The sequence below is a fragment of the Mauremys mutica genome, chromosome 3, assembly GCF_020497125.1.
Source record: "Mauremys mutica isolate MM-2020 ecotype Southern chromosome 3, ASM2049712v1, whole genome shotgun sequence".
NCBI lineage: Eukaryota > Metazoa > Chordata > Testudines > Geoemydidae > Mauremys > Mauremys mutica.
The window spans coordinates 114,130,901-114,157,870 of NC_059074.1; the positions used below are offsets into that span (position 1 = coordinate 114,130,901).

General features: G+C 43.2%; 1 protein-coding gene across 2 annotated transcripts in view; it reads left to right on the top strand.

The window, feature by feature from the left end:
* AKAP12 (A-kinase anchoring protein 12) overlaps nt 1-26,970 on the top strand; it is a 143,157-nt gene that overhangs the window by 61,879 nt on the left and 54,308 nt on the right. Inside the window, exons 1-2 of one of the 2 annotated variants that reach the window (XM_045009784.1) lie at nt 4,963-5,014; nt 24,067-24,184. In XM_045009784.1, the coding sequence (XP_044865719.1) occupies nt 4,997-5,014; nt 24,067-24,184 (136 nt within the window). In that variant the 5' untranslated portion in view covers nt 4,963-4,996. Of the gene's footprint in view, nt 1-4,962; nt 5,015-24,066; nt 24,185-26,970 lie in introns of those variants that run through there. The other variant, XM_045009783.1, reaches the window with a different exon arrangement.

Below are 26,970 nucleotides of genomic sequence, written 5' to 3' on the forward strand. Positions count from 1 at the left end.
TTTGGGGGTGTTGTGGTTTGAACATAACAGCCATACTGAGTCAGACCAAAGGTCCATCTAGCCCAGTATCCTGTCTTCCAACAGTGGCCAATGCCAGGTGCCCCAGAGGGAATAAACAGAACAGGTAATCATCAAGTGATCCATACCCTGTCACCCATTCCCAGCTTCTGGCAAACAGAGGCTAGGGACACCATCCCTGCCCATCCTGGCTAATAGCCATTTATGGACCTATCCTCCATTAACTTATCTTGTTCTTTTTTTAACCCCATTGTAGTCTTGGCCTTTACAACATCAGGTTGACTGTGCATTGTGTGAAAAAATACTTCCTTTGGTTTGTTTTAAACCTGCTGCCTATTAATTTCATCTGGTGACCCCTGGTTCATGTGTTATGAGAAAGAGTAAATAACACTTCCTTATATACTTTTTACACACCAGTCATGATTTTATAGACCTATCATATCCCCTTCTTAGTCGTCTCTTTTCCAAGCTGAAAAGTCCCAGTCTTATTAATCTCTCCTCATATGGATGCTGTTCCATACCCCTGATCATTTTTGTTGCCCTTTTCTGAACCCTTTCCAATTCTAATCTTTCTTTTTTGAGATGGGGCAACCACATCTGCACACAGTAGTCAAGATGTGGGCGTACCATGGATTTATATAGAAGCAATATGATATTTTCTATCTTATTATCTATCCCTTTCTTTGTGATGCCCAACATTCTGTTCAATTTTTTAACTGCCGCTGCACATTGGGTGGATGTTTTCAGAGAACTATCCACAATGACTCCAAGCTCTCTCTCTTGAGTGGTAACAGCTAATTTAGACCCCATCATTTTATGTGTATAGTTGGGATTATGTTTTCCAATGTGCATTACTTTGCATTTATCAACATTGAATTTAATCTGCCATTTTGTTGCCCAGTTACCCAGTTTTGAGAGATCCTTTTGTAGTTCTTCCCAGTCTCCTTGGGACTTAACTCTGTTGAGTAGTTTTGTATCATCTGCAAATTTTTCCACCTCACTGTTTACCCCTTTTCCCAGATCATTTATGAATATCTTGAATAGGACTGGTCTCAATACAGACCCCTGGGGGACACCACCTAGGGTGACCAGATGTCCAAATTTTATAGGGTTAGTCCCAATATCCGGGGCTTTTTCTAATAGATGCCTATTCCCCCCCTCCCCGTGTCCTGATTTTTCACCCTAACCCCACCATTTACCTCTCTCCATTCTGAAAACTGACCATTTATTCCTACCCTTTGTTTCCTATCTTTTAACCAGTTACCAGTCCATGAGAGGACTTTCTGAAAATCTAAGTACACTATAGCCCCTGGAGCGTTTTTGAGATTTTTGACACCATCTGGGGCAATTTTTTTTTTTTTAAATCTCGAAAATTCTCATGAGATGGGAAAATCATTTCCTGCCCAGCTCTCTTCTTCTCCCCAACGAGAAATTATATGTGGGTTTTATTTCTACTTTTGAAAATATATCTGCACTGTGCTATGTGTTTATATTAGCAAAAGCAAGGTAAAGGAGCGTGTCTTGCACTTGCAACAAATGATTTGTGGTGGTTCTTAATTTTTGTGGGAGTTTATTCCGTGGTGTTGGACTGAGTCCCAGGAGTGTTCTGTTTCCCACTCTTGCTGTGGAGAGTTCCATTTGTGCCAGAGCTGCTCACTGTGGACCTTGTCATGGAGTTTGAGGTGATCTTTTAGATATCCTGGGCCCAAACCATTGAGTGCCTTGAAGGTGTGCACTTGGCACCTTGAATTTGATATGGTATTCTGTGGTAAGCCAGTGTGGGGAGTGGATGACAGATTTGATATGCTCGCAGTAGTTTGTGTTGCTGAGGATGCCAGCTGCACCATTGTGTATGAGTTTTTCGGAGGATTGATGGTTTCATGACCAGTCTCTGCTTTGAAATTTTTAAGATTAAGTCTTTCTAGGCATTCAGATACCCTGGTGATAGGTATGATTAAAAAAAACCTAAACAGGACAGAATTTTACAGCTAGAACACCTTTCTTACAACTTTGAATAATTTCAGTACTTAATAAGGTTAAAAATTTAGTGTCTCCTTTTGGAAATGTTTACAAAGGATGTATCGTTTCTTCGTGTCCCTCTGAAATTTCAGAATGAGTAACAAAGAAGTGACCTGTCAAAATTTACAAGAAGTTTGTGGTAGAGCTGGGAGCAGAACCTAGATCTCTGAAATGGTACGTCCATAGCATTGGCAAGTTGCCTCTAAGCACAGAGATCTGAACCAGGCCAACTGTAAAGAAGAGACTAATGTTTACCTATCTTTGTAAAGTGTTTTGAGAACGACAGATGAAAAATTACTAGGTAAGTACAGAGCACTATTGCTATCCACATTTTTCATCTGGACTAACTCAGGTACAAAGGCTCTGTAATTAAATATGCATTTCTTCATACTGACAATATGTTCGTTTATTACATGGGCAGTGTAAAATTTATTATGCTGTTAACTAATAATTTTCTTAAGTGGTTGGGTATTGTAAATTATACTATAGGTGGCACCAGTGTTTTCACTTAGCAACCTTAACTTGGTTTTCAGTTAAAGCTCTTTGGTTTTGGAATTGTGGAAATAATTCTATTACTTCTAGTAATCAGACGTATCAGAGCAGTATTTCCTAAAGTGGGAAAACAAGATAGTAGAATTAAAAGCATATTTATTAAAAACATATCTGAGTATGACTTCAGTGGATGGAAGGAAAAAATATCTTCTGCATAACAGAACTATGTCTAAATATATGGCAGGTGAACATCGTTGATAGCTCAATCTAATGTAATGTAATAATTTCACATTATAGGAGTATAAACAATACTTACAGTTTTCAGCATTTTGGCTTTAGTAAATGACATTAGTGTTAATTTGTTTTCCCAGCCCCCTCTCCAAACAGTCACAGACCAGAATTCAGAGTAGCAGCTGTTAGTCTGTATCCACAAAAAAAAAAAAAGGACAACTCCCACCTTTTCATGTTCTCTGTATGTGTATATATATCTCCTTACTATATGTTCCATTCTATGCATCCGATGAAGTGGACTGTAGCCCACGAAAGCTTATGCTCAAATAAATTGGTTAGTCTCTAAGGTGCCACAAGTACTCCTGTTCTTTTTACAAACCAGAATGTGATGTTGTATATAGTGTATCTTTAATTGATAGTAGTCTAGTGGTGTGAGTCAAGTAAAGAGAAAAACGCTTTCCCTTGTTTGGTGTGTTAATTAAAACTTTTTAAAAATGTACTTTAGTTCCACAAAAACAGAAGTGTCAAGATTTAGATTAACATCTTTGTAAAGGGCGTATGCGTGGTTTGTAGTGGTTGTGGCTATCTTTAATTTTATTTTATTTTGCTGAATCATGGGAGTATAGTCTGAACTCAGAGAGCAGGCTAGTAGATCCATTCAGCTGACTGGTAATCATAGGTTAGAGCAGTGGTTGTTGGGCTCAGGACCTATTTGTTAACTTTGATGATCTGTTGCAACCCAGCAAATAGCTTTAGTGCAAAAAAAATCTACCTTACTAAATATTCTAAACCACAATATATAATACAGACTTTAATGTAATAAGTACACAGGGCGTACTATAGCAGAGGCTCCTGTCTAGCGAGGCTGGCTGGGCTCAGCTCTCCATTCCAGCCATTGTTACTTACAGGGTTGCAGCCATCACTCAGGTTTGGCCTGGCTCTCCTAACCAGGAGGGGAGCAGATGACAGGGAGACCAGCTAGGCCAAACAATGAGCAGTGCTGTAACCCCATGAATCCGATTGCAACACCCAGGGAGCCAAGCCCTGCCAGCCCTGCAGGACTGGAACTGCAGGAACAGCTGCCACAGAGTGGATTCTGCAGCACCAGCCCTTTCTCCCCTCCACCACTAGGGTCCCCCTCTCCACTGAGGGTAGGACCCGACCCCTCTCCCCAGACCTGATCTCCTCCTCCCTCCTGGGCCTACCACACTACACTTTGTGACACATTGAGGCAACCCAATTTTGGGTCGCAATATATGGGTTGAGAAACCATGGGTTAGAAGTTGGCAGCTCAGATCTTTACTTGTGATTCAAGCTTCATAGCGACAGCAGAAGAGCAGACTAAGACAGTACACTGTTTTTTAAAAAAATGGATGAATCAGTGTACTATTCAAATGAACCTTAAACTTTCACTGCCAATTAAATTGTACTTTTGTTTTTCTGCCATGTTTTCTTTTTTAGTATGCCATGAGTGATTGTCTGAGAAGAATGTAGAACAGTGTATAGCGCTATCCTTTTCCAGGATTTTTGAAAATCCTTTTGAAGTGAGTTTTGTCTTTATACTAGTAAGCTATTTGCCACAGTAAAATGACATCCACTGCAGGAACTGGATCACCTCAATTTACTTAACTAAAAATCTTACTCTGTCAGAATTGCTGGTTTAAATGAGGGCAGCGGTGGATGGGGGGTTCACCACTGAATTCTGTCTGAAGTAACCCAGGTTTGAGTCAGAGAACACTGCAAGCGCTCATAAGCTTTGGAGTGGAGATGAGCTTGATAAGGTTTGTGAGGTAAAGGAGTTGTATTGAGGCCCAAGTTTTTTGGTGAAGGGTTAGCTGCTGGTTTTGTTCTACTTGTAATTTGTGGCAAAGGTACTGATGACATATGGTAAGTGCTTTTGCATATATTTGTAGGAATTCGAAATAAATAAATAAATATTCCATAATTCCTTTACAGGTGCCCTTCATGTAGGCATCAAGAAATCTCCTCTTCTGGAAAAAAAAATCTTCTTTAATTAAATAGTTTAAAATAAACACTTACTAAGGCCAACGCTTGTAATTTTTCTGATCAGAGTCTTGCTACTGTACTTTCAGAGGATTATAGCTCATTCTGCCATAAACAGTGCTTGGGCTGGAATTTTGCATTCCTTGGCCAGCGTTTGGAGGACTTGGAATGTGAGGACACAGCTACAGCTCAGATTTCAACCTCTAGCTGTGATGTCTCATTTCCAGACAAAATGCTACAGGAAAAAGAGGTCAGTGAAGACCTGTTATTTCTAATTCCAGCACAAAAAAACATACTTTCCCTGGCACTTCCAATGTATAACCAAACACAATGCATAATTTTATGTCATCTAAAACAAATTCAAATTCACAACAATGTCTCCGACCTCATACTTTTTTATCTACAAATAAACAAATGGTAGATTTTGAGTGCATGTGTGTCTATAGAGAATAAATCTTAATTTAGCTGTGGTTGGAGTTAAGGTTGTGTGTTTGAGTGAGAAAAGTGGAAAAGGAAACTCAAGAGAGTTTGTGGTGGAGGTGAGGAGGCTGCAATATTTGAGTGTTATAATACATGAATTATTATTGCCTTGTGGTTTCCTTGAAATTTAGAGATGGTGGTAACTGAATTTGACTTTAAGCAACCTTAACTCTGAGGGCCTGCAAATAAATGCATGTGCACGAGCGTAACTTTATTCATGAGTAGTCCTATTGGAGCCAATGAGTCAACTCATTTATGTAAAGTTAAACATGTAGATTTGTTTGATAATTAGGTCCTTGGTTACCAATTTTATTTATTTGCTATTTAATTTCAATTCTGAATAATAGTCTGTACAAATAATATTTAGCAAAACAAATTTTAATTTATTCAAGCAAGCTTGGTACAAAGAAATTATGAAAACACCTTTTAAAAGTGTATAATATATCCTTTGGTAGATTTTCATTAGAGAATCTCAAAGTACTTTACAAACATTAAGTCAATACTCCATCTTTATTACTGCCTTTAGTATGTTACAATGGAATTTAAAAGCTTAAATTAATTCTGTGTAGACGTGCAAAACGACCATATCAAAGTCTGCAGTTCCTCATACTCCGGAGTACTACTCATTCTAAGGGGCCTGTGCTTTACCTTTGCAAACAAGAAAATGTGAGAAGTGGGAATGTAATCTGAGTGTTGAACTCTTCCCCATTTCCCCGCTTCTATTTAATATCTGGTCTCAGCATGTAATGAAAACTGTGAAGCCAAATTATTCCATCTGTGGTATTAGTATTATGCTACATTGGTATCTTTTTTCATAAATCTTGTAGCTGTGAAGGGCAGTTTTGAGGAGCCTGGGAACACCACCAGGTGGAATCAATTTGACTTAATTAAGGGCTTTTCAACAGACTACCATGAACCCTAATACACACTCCACTGGAGTGTGTGGAGTTTTGTCAGAGAGACAAGGTGAGTGAAGTAATATCTTTTATTGGTGAAAGAGACAAGCTTTTGAGCTACACAGAGCTCTTTCGCCAGCAGAAGTTGATCCAATAAAAGATATTATTTCACTCACCTGGTCTCTCTCATATCCTCAGACCAACACTGCAAACAACAATGGAGCTTTCTCAGACAGAGGTTTGGCAAATAAGTGGGTCATTGAAATAAGAGGCAGATTTAACAACTTTGCCAAGTGCTTTGTATGCTGATTTGAGATTCCATTGCAACAGGATATTTGTTAATCCAAAGAAATAAACCTCTCAATTCAAAAGCTTGTTTTAACTGGTTTGGGAAGGATTTTTATAATCCAAAGTGTTGTTCCTTCTCCACCCAGTTTGGTGCTTCACACATCCAGAGATTATTTTGTTCTTTACTTTGTTTGAAAGGTGGCATTTAGCAAAGGACCCTTCATTTAATTAGCAGGTCTTCAATGTAGATGTCACATGAGTGTGACTAGGTATTGAAGGAAATTATATGTAACTAGGAGGATCTGCTTTAAGTCTTGTCTACAAACTGACAAAACAGGGGAGGTATACACACTACAAAGCTACTTTTGGCGGCAAAACTCTGCTGTTACCTCACCCATTTTGTCTCTCTAATATCCTGGGATCTACACGGCTACAACAACACTGCAAACAACTTTTAAAACAGGAGCAGTTTGCAGTCACTAACCATATCTCAAAGCTCCATTTCTAAGGCCTCGTCTACACTACAAAGTTTTGTCGGTAAAAGTTATGCTCCCGAAGCAGCCTGCTCTGCCTGCCTGCCTATGGTTCTGTGATTCCCTCTGTTCTCCCACAGCCGCCTCAGCTGCCGGGAGACACATCCTGAGCAGCTCTGTGAGCTCTCACTGCTGAGGAATGTCAAAGCAGCACAGCAGTCCATCTCCCCCTCCCTCACACTTTCCCCCCTCCCCCCCGCAGCACCAGTCTGCCTGCCCCTGTATTCCTAGTGCAGGGCACCAGAAGCATTCCACATTAATGATTTAATCTTTGAAAGGAAAGGGGTGCATGCCTGCAGGGCAGCATAGATCAAAACAGTGAGCAGAGCAGTCAGGGCAGGAATTGTGGGATACTGGGGGAGGCCAGTTATGTCGACAAATCAAGCAGCAGTGTCTACACTGACACTTCGTCACTTTAGCTTTGTTGCAAAAGCTTTATGCCTCTTCTTGAGGTGGCTTTATTTTATTTATTTTGGGCCAACTTCTGTTGGTGAGAGAGACAGCTTTGGTGTGCTCACAATATAGAAGAAGGCAAGGACACTTAGGTTACGTCTACACTAGAGACCTTACACTGGCACCACTGTAAGATCGCTCTTGAAGCCACTCTATGCGGACAGGATGGAGAGCAACATAGCACTGTGCACACTACCACTTATGCCAGCAAAATGTATGTCGTGTTTTTTCACACCCCTGAGTGACATAAGTTGATTCCGCCTGGTGGTGTTCCCAGGCTCCTCAAAACCACCATTCACAGCTACAAGATTTTTATGAAGAAGCCCCCACCCCCACCCGAAAGAATCTCCCTTGGCTGAAGGGAACAACTCACTGATAGGGAAGGCCCTGAAAAAAGCCAACAGAAGGCTGCCTTGTAGAGTACAGCCTTACCCTCCAAACGAGAGACTCAAGGAAGAACCTCAACTAATTCCTAAGGACCTGCAAGGAACCTGGCTTCCTGACATTGCTCCACACCCCAGGAGCATGGCCCAACCCTTCCATATCCTGGGGACCATCAATCCACAATAGGGGTCCAGACAATCAGCAGACCTGCAGTAAAAGAACACCCTGGACAACCAGTTAGCTATAGCAAGATCATGAACTGCCAAATTTGGGGTTCTGATGTAGACCCCAGCCCCCCCGAAACTCCTCATGCCATTGTGTAAGGTAAAAAGGTGTGTGGTGCAAGTGCTCTCTTGGCAGTGGATATTGATTCTAGTAACCAAGATTCCATAGGGCTCCCGGCATCTGTTCTAGCACTGCCTTGGCTTCCTGTGCTAGTGCTCTGAATCCACTGACCTGCAACTAAGGGTATGTCTATGCTGGCAAGTTTCTGTGCCACAAGTTATACCACTTTTATTAAAACACTGGAATTAAACCTCTGTTGCGTGTCCACATTGTGCTCCTTGTGACACTGGAGCGCATCCACATTAGCAGCTCTTGCAATGGCAAAGACAGCAGTGCATTGTGGTAGCTATCCCACTGTACAACTGGCGGCAGGGTGCTTTGGGAAGGGTTTGCAATGCCTCGGGGGGGTAGGCACAGCATCACATGATGCAGGTTCCCCAATCCCATTGTTGCATGGGCATCCTACTACATTGCCAGCTGCTTTTCAACTGAAGTTGGCGGGGGTGGGGGGGGGGAGTGTGTGATAGGGAGTGTGTGTGTGTATGGAGGGAGGGAGAGAGACAATGTGTTTTGGGGAACAGAGAGTGTGTCAGCATAAGAACATAACATAAGAACGGCCGTACAGGGTCAGAACAAAGGTCCATCTAGCCCAGTATCCTGTCTACCAACAGTGGCCAATGCCAGGTGCCCCAGAGGGAGTGAACCTAACAGGTAATGATCAAGTGATCTCCCTGCTGCCATCCATCTTCACCCTCTGACAAACAGAGTCTAGGGACACCATTACTTACCCATCGTGGCCAATAGCCATTAATGGACTTAACCTCCATGAATTTATCCAGTTCTCTTTTAAACACTGTTATAGTCCTAGCCTTCACAACCTCCTCAGGTAAGGAGTTCCACAAGTTGACTGTGCACGGTGTGAAGAAGAACTTCCTTTTATTTGTTTTAAACCTGCTGCCTATTAATTTCATTTGGTGACTCCTAGTTCTTGTATTATGGGAATAAGTAAATAACTTTTCCTTATCTACTTTCTCCACATCACTCATAATTTTATATACCTCTGTCATATCCCCCCTTAGTCTCCTCTTTTCCAAGCTGAAAAGTCCTAGCCTCTTTAATCTCTCCTCATATGGGACCCTCTCCAAACCCCTAATCATTTCAGTTGACCTTCTCTGAACCTTTTCTAGTGCCAGTATATCTTTTTTGAGATGAGGTGACCACATCTGTACACAGTATTCGAGATGTGGGCGTACCATCGATTTATATAAGGGCAATAAGATATTCTCTGTCTTATTCTCTATCCCTTTTTGAATGATTCCTAACATCCTGTTTGCTTTTTTGTCTGCCTCTGCACACTGCGTGGACATCTTCAGAGAACTATCCACGATGACTCCAAGATCTTTTTCCTGATTTGTTGTAGCTAAATTAGCCCCCATCATATTGTATGTATAGTTGGGGTTATTTTTTCCAATGTGCATTACTTTACATTTATCCACATTATATTTCATTTGCCATTTTGTTGCCCAATCACTTAGTTTTGTGAGATCTTTTTGAAGTTCTTCACAGTCTGCTTTGGTCTTAACTATCTTGAGCAGTTTAGTATCATCTGCAAACTTTGCCACCTCACTTTTTACCCCTTTCTCCAGATCATTTATGAATAAGTTGAATAGGATTGGTCCTAGGACTGACCCTTGGGGCACACCACTAGTTACCCCTCTCCATTCTGAGAATTTACCATTAATTCCTACCCTTTGCTCCCTGTCTTTTAACCAGTTCTCAGTCTATGAAAGGACCTTCCCTTTTATCCCATGACAGCTTAATTTACGTAAGAGCCTTTGGTGAGGGACCTTGTCAAAGGCTTTCTGGAAATCTAGGTACACTATGTCCACTGGATCCACCTTGTCCACATGTTTGTTGACCCCTTCAAAGAACTCTAATAAATTAGTAAGACACGATTTCCCTTTACAGAAACCATGTTGACTTTTGCCCAACAATTTATGTTCTTCTGTGTGTCTAACAATTTTATTCTTTACTATTGTTTCGACTAATTTGCCCGGTACTGACGTTAGACTTACCGGTCTGTAATTGCCGGGATCACCTCTAGAGCCCTTTTTAAATATTGGTGTTACGTTAGCTATCTTCCAGTCGTTGGGTACAGAAGCCGATTTAAAGGACAGGTTACAAATCCTAGTTAATAGTTCCGCAATTTCACATTTGAGTTCTTTCAGAACTCTTAGGTGAATGCCATCTGGTCCCAGTGACTTGTTAATGTTAAGTTTATCAATTAATTCCAAAACCTCCTCTAGTGACACTTCAATCTGTGACAGTTCCTCAGATTTGTCACCTACAAAAACCGTCTCAGGTTTGGGAATTTCCCTAACACCCTCAGCCGTGAAGACTGAAGCAAAAAATTCGTTTAGTTTCTCCGCAATGATTTTATCGTCTTTAAGTGCTCCTTTTCTATCTCTATCATCGAGGGGCCCCACTGGTTGTTTAGCAGGCTTCCTGCTTCTGATGTTCTTAAAAAACATTTTGTTATTACCTTTTGAGTTTTTGGCTAGCCGTTCTTTAAACTCCTCTTTGGCTTTTCTTATTACATTTTTACACTTGATTTGGAAGTGTTTATGCTCCTTTCTATTTACCTCGCTAGGATTTGACTTCCACTTTTTAAAGCAAGTCTTTTTATCTCTCACTGCTTCTTTTACATGGTTGTTAAGCCACGGTGGCTCTTTTTTAGTTCTTTTACTGTGTTTCTTAATTTGGGGTATACATTTAAGTTGGGCCTCTATTATGGTGTCTTTAAAAAGCACCCATGCAGCTTGCAGGGATTTCACTTTAGTCACTGTACCTTTTAATTTCTGTTTAACTAACTGTGGATTGCCACGGGCTCGCAGGGGCGAAAGAAAATGCAGGCCTGTTATTTACCAGGCTGCACGTGGCAACAGACTATATTGGCAAGGGATGCAAGGAGAGTGTGGGTCACGATGCAAACTGCAGACACACACACACACACACACACTAAACTTAATCAATTTAAAAGTTTTATTGGGGATAATTACAAGGGGTAAGGGGGCAGCGTATGATTAGCTAATAGAGTTAATGAAACTTAAAACACACAATGACTAAAATATCTACTAACAATATTTATAAACAAAGATGCAGCATTTAGTAATAACTGATACTTACAAATACAAACCAACGCATAATGACCGGCAAACGTAGAAGCTCTGTTTGAAACACGTGAGCTGAGAGAGAGGCTTCGAGGTGATCAGGCTCGGTTACGGGCATACACAGGATACACAGGTATACACAGGATACACGGGTATACACAGGATTCGTTTTTCTTTCTCCTCTCCCTGCCTGCACATGGCAGGCAGGCCATAAAGTACCCACTATGACATCATAGAAGTGTCATAGGGGACGGGACCCAAAACCTGTTTGTGTTCGTTTCTGATTGGCACAAGCAAAGTTTACACCATGTAGGGGAGCAGGTGCCTTAAAGTCTGGCTTCGCCCCCAAAAGGTGAGGAAATGCATATTGTCTTAGAATGCGTTCAACACTGAATGACAAAAGAAGAGGCCAGGGCAATACCGGAATGAGCAAGTTCTACAGGATGCAGACAGGAACTCATCTCAACATGCCCCCGTGCCCTGGCCGAAATAGTTAGGCTGAAAACCTAAACTTCCGAGTCCGACTCCTCATCCCCACCTACGAGGGGATGCGCTTCGGGGGTGGAAGCGATATACGCCGAGGCAACAAACTTGTGAATGCAGGCTTTAATGAAGGCACATCCAAGACAGAGAAGAGCAAGCCCAACCAGAAGGGACACAAACAGGGATTGGAAATAGGATTTGTAGGGCGCAAGGCCAAGCCAATTGAGCCATGACCAAAACTGGAAGGACTCTCTTGACTCTCTGACAGTAGAGCTCAACGTTTGCAGGTCTTTAACAATTGAGGACAAATTAGGAGAAATAGAAGGCAAAGAAACGTAGCATTTATCAGCAAAGTTGGGATACTTCAGCAAATTTAGTACAAAATGAGGAAGATTGTAACAAATATTGAATCATTAATGTATTTAGTGCTGATTAATTAAGAAGAGGCCCTTGCCTGTAGTATTAGCAAGCATTTCAATAGCAAGGGATTGAAACAGCACTTGATCACGTAACATCATATAACCAACAGGGTTAAAACTAACAATAGAGGAGGCGAGGAAGGAAGCTGCTGTCCAAAAAGAGTGGGTTAAGTTAGGGAGGTATTAGCATAAGAGAAACTCCACATAGAACAATTAGAATAAGTACCAACCCAAGTAGGGGCTGGGGTTAAACTATTACCAACAAAAACCCAACAATGAGATGCTGGAACTTTAATACTCTCAATTAAAGGAAAGCTATGATCACTTCGACCTGAAGCATTAAGAACTGGAAACACATAAGAATTAAATTGTGAAGAACAATTATTACAAACAGTAAAAGCAGCCCACTGCACATAGGGGGAAGAACAATTTACACTAGATATATTAAATGAAGAAAAATTATAAACTATTGGTACAAATTGAAAGGGTAATGGATATTTAGGTGAGAACTGAGTGGAGCAAACAAGACAATCTTCTGGACTCAGCGCTGACAGGGACTGGTTTCCGCTGACCTCCTGCACCCAGTAGGCGGCAAACCAAGTTTGTAGTCCACCCTCTCCTAAGGGCTCTGTGGGCAAAGATGTTGTGAGGGAGAGCAGTGGGCAAAGATGTTGTGAAGGAGAGCAGTATAACAAATACAAACCAACTATAAAATTAAACCAAAATAAATTTTAAATACAGATACATGCAAATACTTTGAGGGTATTTGAGGGTATACTTTTATGATGCTTTTTTGTTATGTTTGGGAGCCAAAGGTGGAAACCTGTTGAAATTGTTTGGTTAGCTTTATGCATAAATTGTTATTTTAAAACATTTTGGTTATGACATTCTTATAACTATAATTAAAAGTGCAAACAAGTTTATAAAAAGCCCAAACAAGAAATTGACATTTGTTAATATTATCTTTACCTTAATGTTGAGGTTTCCCCTTACATTTTTTTTTGAATAACAAATTAAAAAAAAAACTTAAAAAACAAAACTGTGATTGATAAAAGAGAATTTCTTTGTTTGCAATTGCATTATTTGTTGAGGCAGAAATATATGTACATATATTTGTAACTGAAACCTTTTTGAACTTTGCACAAAAAATTGGTGTTAATATACTATGATTACACCCCAACCATGATTTTAAAATAGTGTGGTACCACATCTTATATATATATATATTTTTAAAAGGGTATAAAATTGACTCTTGTTGCAACAAAATAAAAATAATTTTTTGAAAAAAAAATAGTCACGTGACACACACAACATAGACACAACACACACACATGACATACAGGACAAACTTACAATTAAAAACAAATGGCGCCAAAATTCTATTCATATTTATACAAAATAACACAACCAAAAATAAAAAGTAAAAGGGTTAAACATTTGAATATTACCTTATTTAAAACTTGTAGCATAAATTTGATAAAAATATATTAGTATTTGCCAAATGTATTGTATTAATTCGGTAACAAGGAATTTTGCATTACTTTATATTTAACATTATTTTAAAACTCTGCTATATGGAAATAAGAAAAGCCCATGTTACAAATATTAGTTAGTGGTTAGAATAAGAAGCAAAGAGTGCACTTCTGTTGCTTGGCAACCATATCTTCAAGAAAGTTAGGAATAATTCCAGCTGTTGCATTCCTGGAGGGTTAAAATAATTAATTTACCGTATTTAAAGTTTTTACCTTGTTTTCTTTTTGTTTCTTGTTTTGTTCTGTTTTCAATTGCTTTATTTTTTGGAGGTTTCTGTAAAAACTATAGCTTTTAATTTTTAAAACAAAAAGAGAGAGCCGAAGTGAGGAGAGGCGGAGGGGGGGAAGAGGGGGTGAAGCGCAACCTAGGAACGTAGCGAGACCTGAGCCAAGAAAGATTAACTCCATCGAGGTTAGTTATCGCAATAGGCAAAGCTTCTGCTACAGTTTTAGATTCAGTAAACTCGGGGGCTGTTGGCAGAGCTGGATACAGAGGAGTTTTAGGAGCTTCATATGAGGGTGGCAAAATTTTCTGAGAGGGACTGGGGCGGGGGGAAGTGATGGGCTCTACCTTTTCTGTCTTCTCCTCATTATCATCTTTAGGAGAGCCTGGGGCTGCCTGTTTAGCTGCAAACATTGTGCCCCCGTGGAGGACAGAGCACAGATCAAGGGCCTTGCATATCATGCTAAACAGGACGGTGGAAACAGCCTCAGAGTATCTGCCCGGGTTAAAGGCACAGTATAGCCTTTTAGAGTTTTGCCCGAGCCAAGGGAACAGATCCATTCTATTTTTGGATTAGTCGAATTTTGGCTAGTAAAAAGGTGAAACTGCAAATATTGGAACTGTTCAGTTTCATAATCTGCGCAGTCTGCAGCATGCCACGGGCATGGCCCAACTCCCTTGCATCCTGTTCGTGACGCCATGTGGATTGCCACGGGCTCGCAGGGGCGAAAGAAAATGCAGGCCTGTTATTTACCAGGCTGCACGTGGCAACAGACTATATTGGTAAGGGATGCAAGGAGAGTGTGGGTCACGATGCAAACTGCAGACACACACACACACACTAAACTTAATCAATTTAAAAGTTTTATTGGGGATAATTACAAGGGGTAAGGGGGCAGCGTATGATTAGCTAATAGAGTTAATGAAACTTAAAACACACAATGACTAAAATATCTACTAACAATATTTATAAACAAAGATGCAGCATTTAGTAATAACTGATACTTACAAATACAAACCAACGCATAACGACCGGCAAACGTAGAAGCTCTGTTTGAAACACGTGAGCTGAGAGAGAGGCTTCGAGGTGATCAGGCTCGGTTACGGGCATACACAGGTATACACAGGATACACGGGTATACACAGGATTCGTTTTTCTTTCTCCTCTCCCTGCCTGCACATGGCAGGCAGGCCATAAAGTACCCACTATGACATCATAGAAGTGTCATAGGGGACGGGGCCCAAAACCTGTTTGTGTTCGTTTCTGATTGGCACAAGCAAAGTTTACACCATGTAGGGGAGCAGGTGCCTTAAAGTCTGGCTTTGCCCCCAAAAGGTGAGGAAATGCATATTGTCTTAGAATGTGTTCAACACTGAATGACAAAAGAAGAGGCCAGGGCAATACCGGAATGGGCAAGTTCTACAGGATGCAGACAGGAACTCATCTCAACACTAACCCCCTCATTTTTGCATAGTTCCCCTTTTTGAAATCACGTGCCACAGTGTTGGGCTGTTGAGATGTTCTTCCCACCACAAGGATGTTAAATGTTATTATATTATGGTCACTATTTCCAAGCGGTCCTGTTATTATTACCTCTTGGACCAGTTCCTGCGCTCCACTCAGGACTAAATCTAGAGTTTCCACTCCCCTTGTGGGTTCCCATACCAGCTGCTCCAAGAAGCAGTCATTTAAAGTATCGAGAAATTTTGTCTCTGCATTTCGTCCTGAGGTGACATGTTCCCAGTCATTATGGGGATACATGAAATCCCCCACTATTATTGAGTTCTTAATTTTGATAGCCTCTCTAATTTCCCTTAGCATTTCATCATCACTATCACTGCCCTGGTCAGGTGGTCAATAATAGATCCCTAATGTTATATTCTTATTAGAGCATGAAAGTACTATCCATAGAGATTCTATGGAACATGTGGATTCACTTAAGATTTTTACTTCATTTGATTCTACATTTTCTTTCACATATAGTGCCACTCTCCCCCCCTGCATGACCTGTTCTGTCCTTCTGATATACTTTGTACCCCGGAATGATTGTGTCCCATTGATTGTCCTCAGTCCACCAGGTTTCTGTGATGCCTATTATATCAATATCCTCCTTTATCACAAGGCACTCTAGTTCACCCATCTTATTATTTAGACTTCTAGCATTTGTGTACAAGCACTTTAAAAACTTGTCACTGTTTAATTGTCTGCCCTTTTCTGATGTGTCAGATTCCTCTTTACGTGAATGTTTCTCGTCTGATCTGGCCCTTACATTATCCTCTTCCATCCTCTGTTCCTGACTATAACCTAGACAATCTCTATCAATAGATTCTCCTCTAAGAGAAGTCTCTGTCCGATCCACATGCTCGTCTGCACCAGTTGGCTTTTCCCCATCTCCTAGTTTAAAAAATGCTCTATGACCTTTTTAATGTTTACTGCCAGCAGTCTGGTTCCACTTTGGTTTAGGTGGAGCCCATCTCTCCTGTATAGGCTCCCCCCATCCCAAAAGTTTCCCCAGTTCCTAATGAACGTAAACCCCTCCTCTCTACACTCACGCATTGAGACGCTGAAGCTCTGCCTGCCTACCTACCTAGCCCTGCGCGTGGAACTGGGAACATTTCTGAGAATGCCACCATAGAGGTCCTGGATTTCAGTCTCTTTCCTAGCCGCCTAAATTTGGCCTCCAGGATGTCTCTCCTACCCTTCCCTATGTCATTGGTACCTACATGTATCACGACCACCGGCTCCTCTCCAGCACTACACATAAGTCTGTCTAGATGGCTCGAGAAATCCGCAACCTTCGCTTGCTGTCTTGTATGTTCAGACTGCAACAGGAAGCAACCAGTCCTGAGGGCGGGAGAGGGGGAAACCCTGACATCAGCTCCCGCCACACACACACACATCCTCTGTGTTCATGGGACAACTCCGGAGGCCAATTACAGCCCTGGAGCCTCTGCACAAATAGCCTTATTACTCTCTTTGAGGTGGTTTTTTTGCAGTGATGCAACTGAGGAGTTTCTGCACACAAAGTGGCTTGGCAGTGTGTACACATCTGCAGTTTGAATGCAAAAAGCTGCTTTACTGTGCAGAAACTTGCCAGTGTAGACAAACCCTGAGAGAACATCAGCTATGCCGTTGTTAAGCCCAGGCACATGCTTGGCCGTGAAATGAATATTGCATGAATGTTTCTGTTTGGTGGTGGTAATTGTTAAACATCTCTACACAGAAGAGAGAGTGCTTTGAGAGCCTTAGTCACATTAAGGATTCCATGCAGATGGAGTCACTACTTCCCTTCCCTATGAAGGGCTGCTATGCCCCATGCTAGGAAGGCAAATCTCTCACTTTCACAGTGGGGAAGACATGAGTGAAAATAAGCCCTGGTGTCCTGTCCTTAAATCCAGCAAGCGTGGAGTTATATGCATTCCAGCTGCTGTCAGGGAGTACAGAGGAGACAGACTGAGACAGGTCTCTGCTGAGATCACAATGTGCACATTTGACAAGCATGGACTATTTGGAGCAAGTAGGACTCCATTTCTGGGCTGGTTCTGCTCATTCAGCATTGGAACTGCACTCCCCATGCTCACTTGAGGGCACACAAGAGAGAGAGCAGGAAAAAATTCCACAGTTGAGCCATTTCCACCATTTAGGTATCTAGTAATGAGTGTTCAGTTCATCTAGCAAATGACTGGTGCACTCACACAGTAGCCAGGTCCATGAACCACTCATCTGACTGGAAGAATTCTTCACTGGCACTGACTGATGTGCTTGAGCAGGAATGGTATGCAAGGACAGAGATAGATATACTGAAAGTCATTTTTAAGGCATAGTCTAATAATGCAGGCATTGGCTACAGAATGGGGGTTAAGCTTCCACCTACACTAATGCCTTGCCTTGAGGCTACAGTTAGGACATGGGGCTCAAATTCTCTCATTTAACAGACCAGACTGCAGCCCAGCAAAATTGAAGGGTGCATCATGCTTTGGTGACATGCTCAGTCTTATGAGCACTGAGGGACAGAGGTACATCAGGGGCTACCGTATTTATCCATATTCACAGAATGGCAGAAATTCTAATGTAGAGGCAGCTCCTAACTTGACAAGCAGAGTCACTTTGGCTCTATAAGCAAGGGTTCATTGGAGGGGGATGTCTCTGTTGAGACACTACCTGGCTAAGCTAAGCTAACAATCAGCTCAGTTCTGCAGAGTCTCACATACAAGCTCCTTCCCACCACTGTTTGCTCAATGGATGATTATCACAGGGCTTTTCAAGCATCTTTCACTAGATAATCTATTCATACCTCTATTGTCTTGGTTTCCATTGGACAGGGTGGGGCTCAGCAAGGTCAGGGAGTAGTCATTTGCCTTCCAATTGCAAATGATTGTTCTCCTTCAGCTTGTACATTATAATTTAAAAGGCTGCATTCTCCTGGACAAAGATTCTTGTACTTCAGGGAGGAGGAACAGAGATAATCAGTATGTTTAGGAGTGGAAATGTCCCATCTTCGGAGTGAGACACATGATACAATCTCTACAGTCTAAGTTCCTAACCACAATAACGAAGTTTGCCCTAGTGTAATTATGTAAATGTGCAAATCCCGTAACTAAAGTGCATCAGTCTGAAGCAGGGCTTTAATCCATTAAACTGCTGTAGGGAAGGACCTTGAGTCTACATTTGGAGTGGAAATGGATACTCCCAAATAAGTGTCTGATTAAAACAGTCTTGCTGCCCACATCTCATCACCAGCAGTATCAACACCAGACATACTACCTATGGCCCATGATGGATAGGTTGGATATTAGGAAAAACTTTTTCACTTAGAGAGTGGTGAAGCACTGGAATGGGTTACCTAGGGAGGTGGTGGAATCTCCTTCCTTAGAGGTTTTTAAGGTCAGGCTTGACAAAGCCCTGGCTGGGATGATTTAGTTGGGAATTGGTCCTGCTTTGAGCAGGGGGTTGGACTAAATGACCTCCTGAGGTCCCTTCCAACCCTGATATTCTATGATTCTATGATTCTATGGAAGGTTTCCATTTTCACATCCAAATTTCTATGTTGTACTTATGTATAGGCTACAAGCATGCCTAGTGTCTCACAGGAGATTAGGGAGAGACCACAAGCACAGACAAATGCACAAATAGAAAGGGGATCTGTACTAGGAGCAAAAACTAAGCCAGGGAGTGTCAGACCCAGTCCCAGATCAGGATGATCAGCCCAGCCCTGCCTGAGCAGTAATGGGCCCGTGGTAAGAACCAACTAGATTAACAAAGCAAGACAGAGTTACCAGGTAAAATCCACCCCACAGGTAGGGGGCAGACTGGGCTCACTCACACATCCAACAGCAGCTGCCACCAACTCAAGTCCTGCAGCCCCTCATGGGCATGGCCCATAGCCTGAGGCAGCCAGGAATCTCCACCTGGGATCTGCCCAGGTCATGGAATTTAGCCCTGCCCTCCCTAGGAATTCCTAGCCCCACAGCCTCCCCGAGACCTGGGAGCACACAGGAGAGGGGAGGCATCCTTTACCTTGCCGCCAGAGTTGGCCCCACAGCAGCTTTGCAAGGGGCACCACAAAAGTGAACCACTCTGGGGTAAAGTGATTCAGGCACAGTCCTACCAGCTCACATGCCTGCTGGCCCACATGCAGCAGCAGGAGGCAGAGCCCAGGGAGATTGTCCCACTGAGTCCTCATCTGGATGGGCACAGCAGGGAGGGTGGGGAAACAAGCAAACAGGAAGTGTTTCTGAGTAGCTGGCTCTGATCATGGCTCCAAATCTTGTGCAGGGCTGCCCAGAGGATTCAGGGGGCCTGGGGTCTTCGGCGGTGGGGGGCCCCCTCTGCCGAATTGCTGCTGAAGACCCAGAGCGGAAGACGGTCCGGGGGCCCAGGCCCCACAAGAGTTTTCTGGGGTCCCTGGAGTGAGTGAAGGACCCCGCTCTAGGGGCCTCGAAAAACTCTTGTCACCCCCCACCCCCCCAGGAAGCCCTGATCTTGTGCCAGATCCCATGAGATATTACGGCTCCAAATCCTGTGCTGAATCCTGCAAAATCTCAAGCCTACCCCAGAAGTCGGAGGCTAGAAATCCCACAGGACCTGGCCCATCCTGTTCTTTGTACCATCTCCCATTGTGGGAGCTACCAAAACACACTCCTTGCCAGGCAGAGGGGCTCTCTTTGAGCTTACACAAAGCTCTTTAAGAGACACAATCAACTGGATATTTAGTCAATTTCAAAAAATTACTTTAAAGTTTCAGGTACTATCCTAAATTTCTCTGCCAATGTTTGTGCTCTTCTTTTTGTTTTTCCTTTTTGGAGATATACCAATCTCCTAGAACTGGAAGGGTCCTTGAAAGGTCATTGAGTCCAGCCCCCTGCCTTCACTAGCAGGACCAATTTTTGCCCCAGATCCCTAAGTGGCCCCCTCAAGGATTGAACTCACAACCCTGGGTTTAGCAGGCCAATGCTCAAACCACTGAGCACTCCCCCCTATGCTTTTTCATAAATTTATTTCATATTTTAAAAAAATCTCTCTTACTGTGGAAGACCCTCAAAAACAGGTTAAATTGCCTATATACGAAATACTGTACAAATTAAAGAAGCTGAAATATGAAGATTTTTTTCTTTAATTGTGCCATTATAGTAATTTTAGGTGTTATTTGTAACAATATTGGGGAAAACATTTCATGCAGAAATATAACTGAGTGACCTTTTACTTTTTATATTCATTCACTTGTAATTTGTTCCTAGACAAAGGTTACATATGTTAATTGCCTTATGCTTAATTAAACCTAGTTAGAAAGAATACACAGCTTTGGTCATTTACAGTATTCTAGTCCTTGAACTGGTGGATACACAGTTACATGCCGATATGCGTATCCTGTGTATCATCTCTGGCACCCTGCGTCCGACTTCACTCCCATGGCTTCCAGTTCTGAGCAATATTGCTCCTCCTCATATCAGATGAGAGGTTGCCACTGGCAAATACTGGAGAAAGTACGCGCCAACTCAAGCCTTCCGCTGCACAATGACCTTTTAAAACCACCAGCTGCATGTTTGCCGTCACATCGCCCATTATGGTCTCATCCTCCATGCCAGGATGTTAGGGTGGAAACACTTTGGTGAGAGGGATGAGATATCTGTTGTAATCCCTAACCAGTTCCTTGTTGCCGACCCCATAATTTGCTCGCCTGGTTTTGACCTGCCCTGGTGCCAATGTTCCCTGTTGAACAGGTTCAGGACCAGGCAAGGTCTCTGTGCAGCCAACCAGTATCGCTGGAATGAGTTGCGGATTAGCTCCTGGCTGAAATCCACCATTGCACCTTTCACAAAGGCCAGGCTGTCCACATCCACAACAACACGAGCACCACCTTGTTCAAACAACCTGTCATCAGGATTGATAACTGTGTCCAAGGAAAACTTGTACTGGAATCCAGAGCAGCCACCTCCCTCCACCTGCAGCCTGAGAAACTCAGACCCTTCTATAATCTCCAGCAGCCTCTTCACACAGCTGTTGCTGAGGTAGATCTGTCCCTTGCTAGAGTCAGACACTGGTTGCCCTGGCTTAGAAGAGGATGATGCCCAGACACGACTGGCCAGGGGTTGGGCGCAGCGTGCGCGCTGCTGGGTCCCCGCAGCAGGCCCAGATTCGGGCCCGGGCGCCACGTGCTTGGTCACGTCCTCCCCCCGCAGCAGTGGGAGCTGCAGCAGTGGCTGCTCCCGAGTCCCGCTGTCCAGGTAGGGAGAAGGGCCGCCCCCCTACTCTCCCTCCAGGTGCCAGGCCGGACTCACACTCACCCCGACTCCGTGCTCCCCTGCGTCTCCTGGGCATGGCGTGCTTGGTAAGAGGCGGGGATTTGGGGAGGGAGCCAATGGGGCAGTGAGGGGGCGGGGATTTGGGGAGGGATCCAATGGGGGAAGGAGGGTGCGGAGTCGGGGCAGGGGAGGGTGCGAGCCCTTTCGGGCTCCTGAGCCTTTGCTTGTTTGCCCAGTGTCCCGACCTAACATTGGTCGGGACGCGGGACAAACAAGCAAATATCGGGACGTCTGGTCACCCTATTCGCAACAGTTCGCGCGAACTGTTTGCTAAAATTAGACGCCGGACAGAGAACTTTAGCATCCGGTTCTCTGTCCGGCGTCTAATTTTAGCAAACGGTTCGCGCGAACCGTTGCGAACCGTCTGCAGCTCACCCCTGTGCCTGCCCCAATTGTGGTGTAGTGGTTGAGATTTCCCAAAAGGTGCAGTGTAGATTCCATCGACATCTTGCCTTGGGTTAGTTTTCCTTGTTTACTCAACTGCAAAATGGGGATGATAATCAAGTATCCATGCATTGTGCAGCAAGCTGGGTCTAAATTCTGTAGTAAAGCACTTTCGTTTCTCTGGTACTTCAGTGCTAAATTTAAAAGATGGAAGGTTTTGCTGACTGATTTAAATATGAAACTGAATAATACAAGTATATTGTATGTTGTTTTAGTTTATTTTACACTGCCCCAAAATTTCCATGGTCAATATACCTCATGTATTTGAATTAACAAGTCAAATCTCCATTGTTGATGTTTAAGGCTATGTTTTAGTCACAGGTATTTTTAATAAAAGCCATGGACAGGTCATGGACAGTAAACAAAAATTCATGGCCTGTGACGTGTCCATGACTTGTACTATATACCCCTAACTAAAACTTGGGTGCTCTGGGGCAGAGTGCGGCCCAGGGGCACTGCAGGTATTCTGGGGCAGGAGGCCGGGGGTGCCATGGATGCTCTGGGGGTGTGGACAGGTCTGGTGCTGGGACTGGAGAAAGGGTGGGGAAGGGGCGGGCAGCAGTACATAACCTGGGTCCCCTGCTGCTGCTGAGTAGGGATTGGTGGGGTTGGCAGGCTCCTTACCCGGCTCTGCTCCTCCATGGAAGCAGCAACACATCCCTCGTCTCCTAGGTGAAGGCGTGGCCAGGGGGCTCCACATGCTTCCTCAAGCTCCAGCTCCGTAGATCTCATTGGCCGGGAATCGCAGCCTATGGGAGCTACGGGGGTGCTGCCTGTGGGCAGAGACAGTGCGCAGAGCTAGGAGCTAAGGGAGGGACATGTCACTGCTTCTGGGAAGCCCCCCCCCTGAGGTAAGCGCTGCCCAGAACCCTCACCCCCTCCCACGCCCCAGCCCTGAGCCCCCTCCCACATCCAAATTCCTGTGGATGCTAGGAGGCAAGGGGACGAGACTGCCCCAGCGGTAGTCGGTGCGGATGGCTGGGGGGTGCTCGAGCTGCTCAGGTGGCCCCCGGTCAGCTGCACCGGCCGCTGCAGAAGTCCCGGAATCTGTGACTTCCGTGACAGACTCACAGCCTTTTTGATGTTGTCTGGGAGAAGGAGAAACAGCTGGTTTTGGCATGTTGGCAAGGATCAGTTGGAGCTTTTATAATCCTGGAAGGTGTGAGAGTGGTTTTCATTTTGGGTACATGGGGATTGGTTGGGGCTTCAGGTTTTTGGGGTTTTTTTTGGGGGGTGGTGGTCATATGTGACAAAATCTTGAGGGAAGAGCTTGAACTCCTAAATCACCTCCCAAAAGTCCCTTCCCAAAAGCTGACATGGCAATAATGTTGTTGACATTTTAAATGATCATCGATCTTCAGAGCTAACCCCCTACATTCCCCAAACTGAATGCTGAAAATCAATCTTTGAGCTACTGATTCAGGCTGTCTGTAGACCCAGGAAGATACCACTGCATCAGTCAGATTCAGTTCACATTCAGAAGTTTTTCTTCTCAATCATAAGTGCTAGAATCTTAAATTATTTCTTAAATGCAAGGTTAGATTCTGCTGCACAATTCTGAGGCAAGATGGTTTCTTCAGGAAATCCTATGCAGCAGACTAATAAAATATATGATCCCAGATACCTACTTCTCTCACAGAGGTGCTTTGGTGATTGAATGGTTTATTAAAGTTAATATTAATATCTTTAAAAAAGAACAGCGCTATGTAAGTGTCTAGTACTTATATTTCCCCCAAACCATATGCATATAAAAATGAATTTGAATGTGAAACTATTTCTAGGAGAAGTGGTGAATTTTTTTTATTATGTGAAAGAAGAGAAGGAATGATACTTTGAGCTTGAAAATTATAATACATTTTACCAGTATCCCTCTCTTTTTCCCCTTCCACCTCACCTCTTGCCAATACAGCTTTTACAGAAGAATGGACAGATATCCAACATCAATGGTATAGCGGAAGAGCAAGTGGAGCTGAACCTCCAGCCAGAGGAGCTGAATGGACAGCAGACAGAAACAGTTGTAACAGATGGTAAGTAAAAGTCTACAGTGAATGGACTAGGTTACAGAGCACTGAGGATAGCTTGATGGACTGGGAAATGAAATAAGAATCTACTAGCCATTTCCTATGGAGCACTGAGTTCTGGTTTTGTATCACCAGTATTTTTAGGGAGGCTATTGTCACTTCAGGGCACACTATCACGAGAGCTTTGCCCTCACCAGATAACAAATCCCATTACAAATGGAATCCGTGCAAATTTCCCAAGCATCGTGTTTCAGGAGTGGTTTTTCTCCACCTCCACAAAGAGCACTCTAATCAATCCTTGCAGTTGCACTGCCTCTGCTTGCCTGTCCCACAGTACCCAGAACAGCTCTTGACTCAGTGGATTGAGGTAAATTGGGCAAAATATTCTGGGAGATTAAGAGATTCAACTTCCATAACCTGGTAAGAATCACAGCCATTTCTATAACCTACTCTCACAGTAGAGGCCAGTAGTGGACAGTCTGGTAAGATGCAAGCTAGCACATCTGAAGGCACATTTGCTTGTTATGTTTGTTAGCTGGCTATGTTGTAGTCAGGGGGGAGCTACAACATATATATCATATGTGTTACCATGCATCTTAATGGGGCTTTTCAGTCTTTTTCAGCTAGCACAATTGAAAAAGACACACTTTTTGCCTGTCAAGACAGGCCTGAGAGAGTGCAGGTTCTAATTTCCAATGCGGTATTATTTAATAACCCAGAGGGGATCATAGGACAGGGCTGTGTTTCCAAGTGCTCTGAGTTACTGCATTTGCAAGATTTTTATTAAAGTTGCAATGTTTATTTTCACATAATTGCATTACATAGAGCTCTGATACAACTGTGTCTGAAAGCCTGTACATGTAGGGCTGGGCCTTTTCTCACAGGATTTGTTGCTACCTGGTTAGAAAGAAGGATGCAGCGCCAAAAAATCTTGGCCTACGTCTACACTGCAACACAGTGTGGCCTACGGGGGTGTGAATTGCAGGGCGCACCAAAGTGCTGGCCGCTAACTGCCCCGTGTGGATGCGCTGGCACAAACAAAATGGTATCCAGTTTGTGTTAACACAGGCACCATGTAAGCAAGCCCTTGGTAGCTCTAAAGAAAGTCCTCAAATCACGGCATAGTAGATCAGATTGTTTCCTCTCAGCTGGAGGAAGCACTATCAGTTTGCTTCTCTTGAAGCTAGAAGTTTGTGCTGCCTGGGCATACATGCTCCTTTCATGGGAGAGAAACTCCTGCATACTTACCCATCAGTTCCATTAATAGCAAGAAGCTTTTCCAAAGTGAGGAGAGGCAAGAGTGTGACCCCTTTTGACTCTAGGAATATTCTTCTTCAGGCTGCAGGTAATAGTGGACACTCATCAGATTAATGATGTAGCCACAAAGGAGCTCTCAGTTAGGGCACCTCATCTGTCCTGTGGCACTTCCTTCTGAACACCTGGTTACTGAGGAGTGTAAGCTCTAGAGGCAAGATTTCAGTATATCTGCCTTGTGTCTGCTTGCACCTTGGAGGAAGTCTACTTATGGGTATTTCAGCCATAAGGGGAAAGGCTTTATGGTATGGTATACTCGAGGCCATGTATATTCCTTTAACTATATCTAGGCTTGGCAGAATATTTTTTCCCTGATTTTGATAATTAATATCAACTTTTTATTTTATTTTTATTTTTCATGGTTTTTTTTTCATTTTTTAAACTATTTTTATTGTTACAGTTGCTGGAAATTAAGGGGGGATGAGGTTGGGATTAGGGCTAGAGCAGCACTGAGAAGAGGGCTGGAGACAGCTTCTTGCATGGCCCAGGGGCCCAAGACACCAAGGCGCAAGGTGTGGGGAAGGCTGCGGTCCTGGATCGGCAGAACAGAGACCCCATGCCAGGACTGCAAAGAGGAGGAGGAATACTTTGTACAATATTCTTCTCATCCCCAACACCCTGCTCCCACTTTTGCTTGACAAAGGGCTTGTCTACACTGGCGCTTTACAGTGCTTCAACTTTCTCACTCGGGAGGTGTGAAAAAACACACCCCTGAGTACTGCAAGTTTCATTGCTGTAAAGTGCCAGTGTAGACAGTGCACCAGCACTGGGAACCACGCTCCCATGTATCTGGTAGCTATTCTCCTTGTGGAAGTGGTTTATTTAGAGCGCTGGGAGTGCTCTCTCCCAGCGCTACGTCGCGACTACACCAGCCATGTTAAAGCAGTGCTGCGGCAGTGCTTTAATGTTGCTAGTGAAGACTTGCCCTGATATTACCTGGGCCAGTCTCAATATAATCTTTAAAACAAACAACAAACAAAAAAAGGCCTTTGTTTGCTTAACGTTTTCAGTGACTTCATGTCCACACATAAAGTCACTATGAACAGGGTTAGTCTTCAACACCCAAAGTGAGCGAGTGACAGTCTGTGATATTCAGTTGAATCTTCTCCCAAGGGGGCATCCACTTGATCTGGCTAGCAGTTTTTTAATTTCTGTCTCTTCAGCAGGTTGTCATGTCAATCACAGAAGCTCCTATCTCCATTTAGATAATATAGAAAGGTCTTGAAGATTATACTTTGAAGTATACTAAAGTTTTTAGGAAATCTACCTCGTTGCTGTCCCTGGACACCAACTTTCTGGGCACTATTGCCTCTGATACACCAATATCATAAGGAGATAGCAAATGACTTTCTTTACTGTTATAATTAGGGCTTTCGATTAATTGCAATTAACTCACGTGATTAACTCTAAAAATTAATTGTGATTAAAAAAATTAAGAACGATTAATGGCAGTTTTAATCATTCTGTTAAAAAATAGA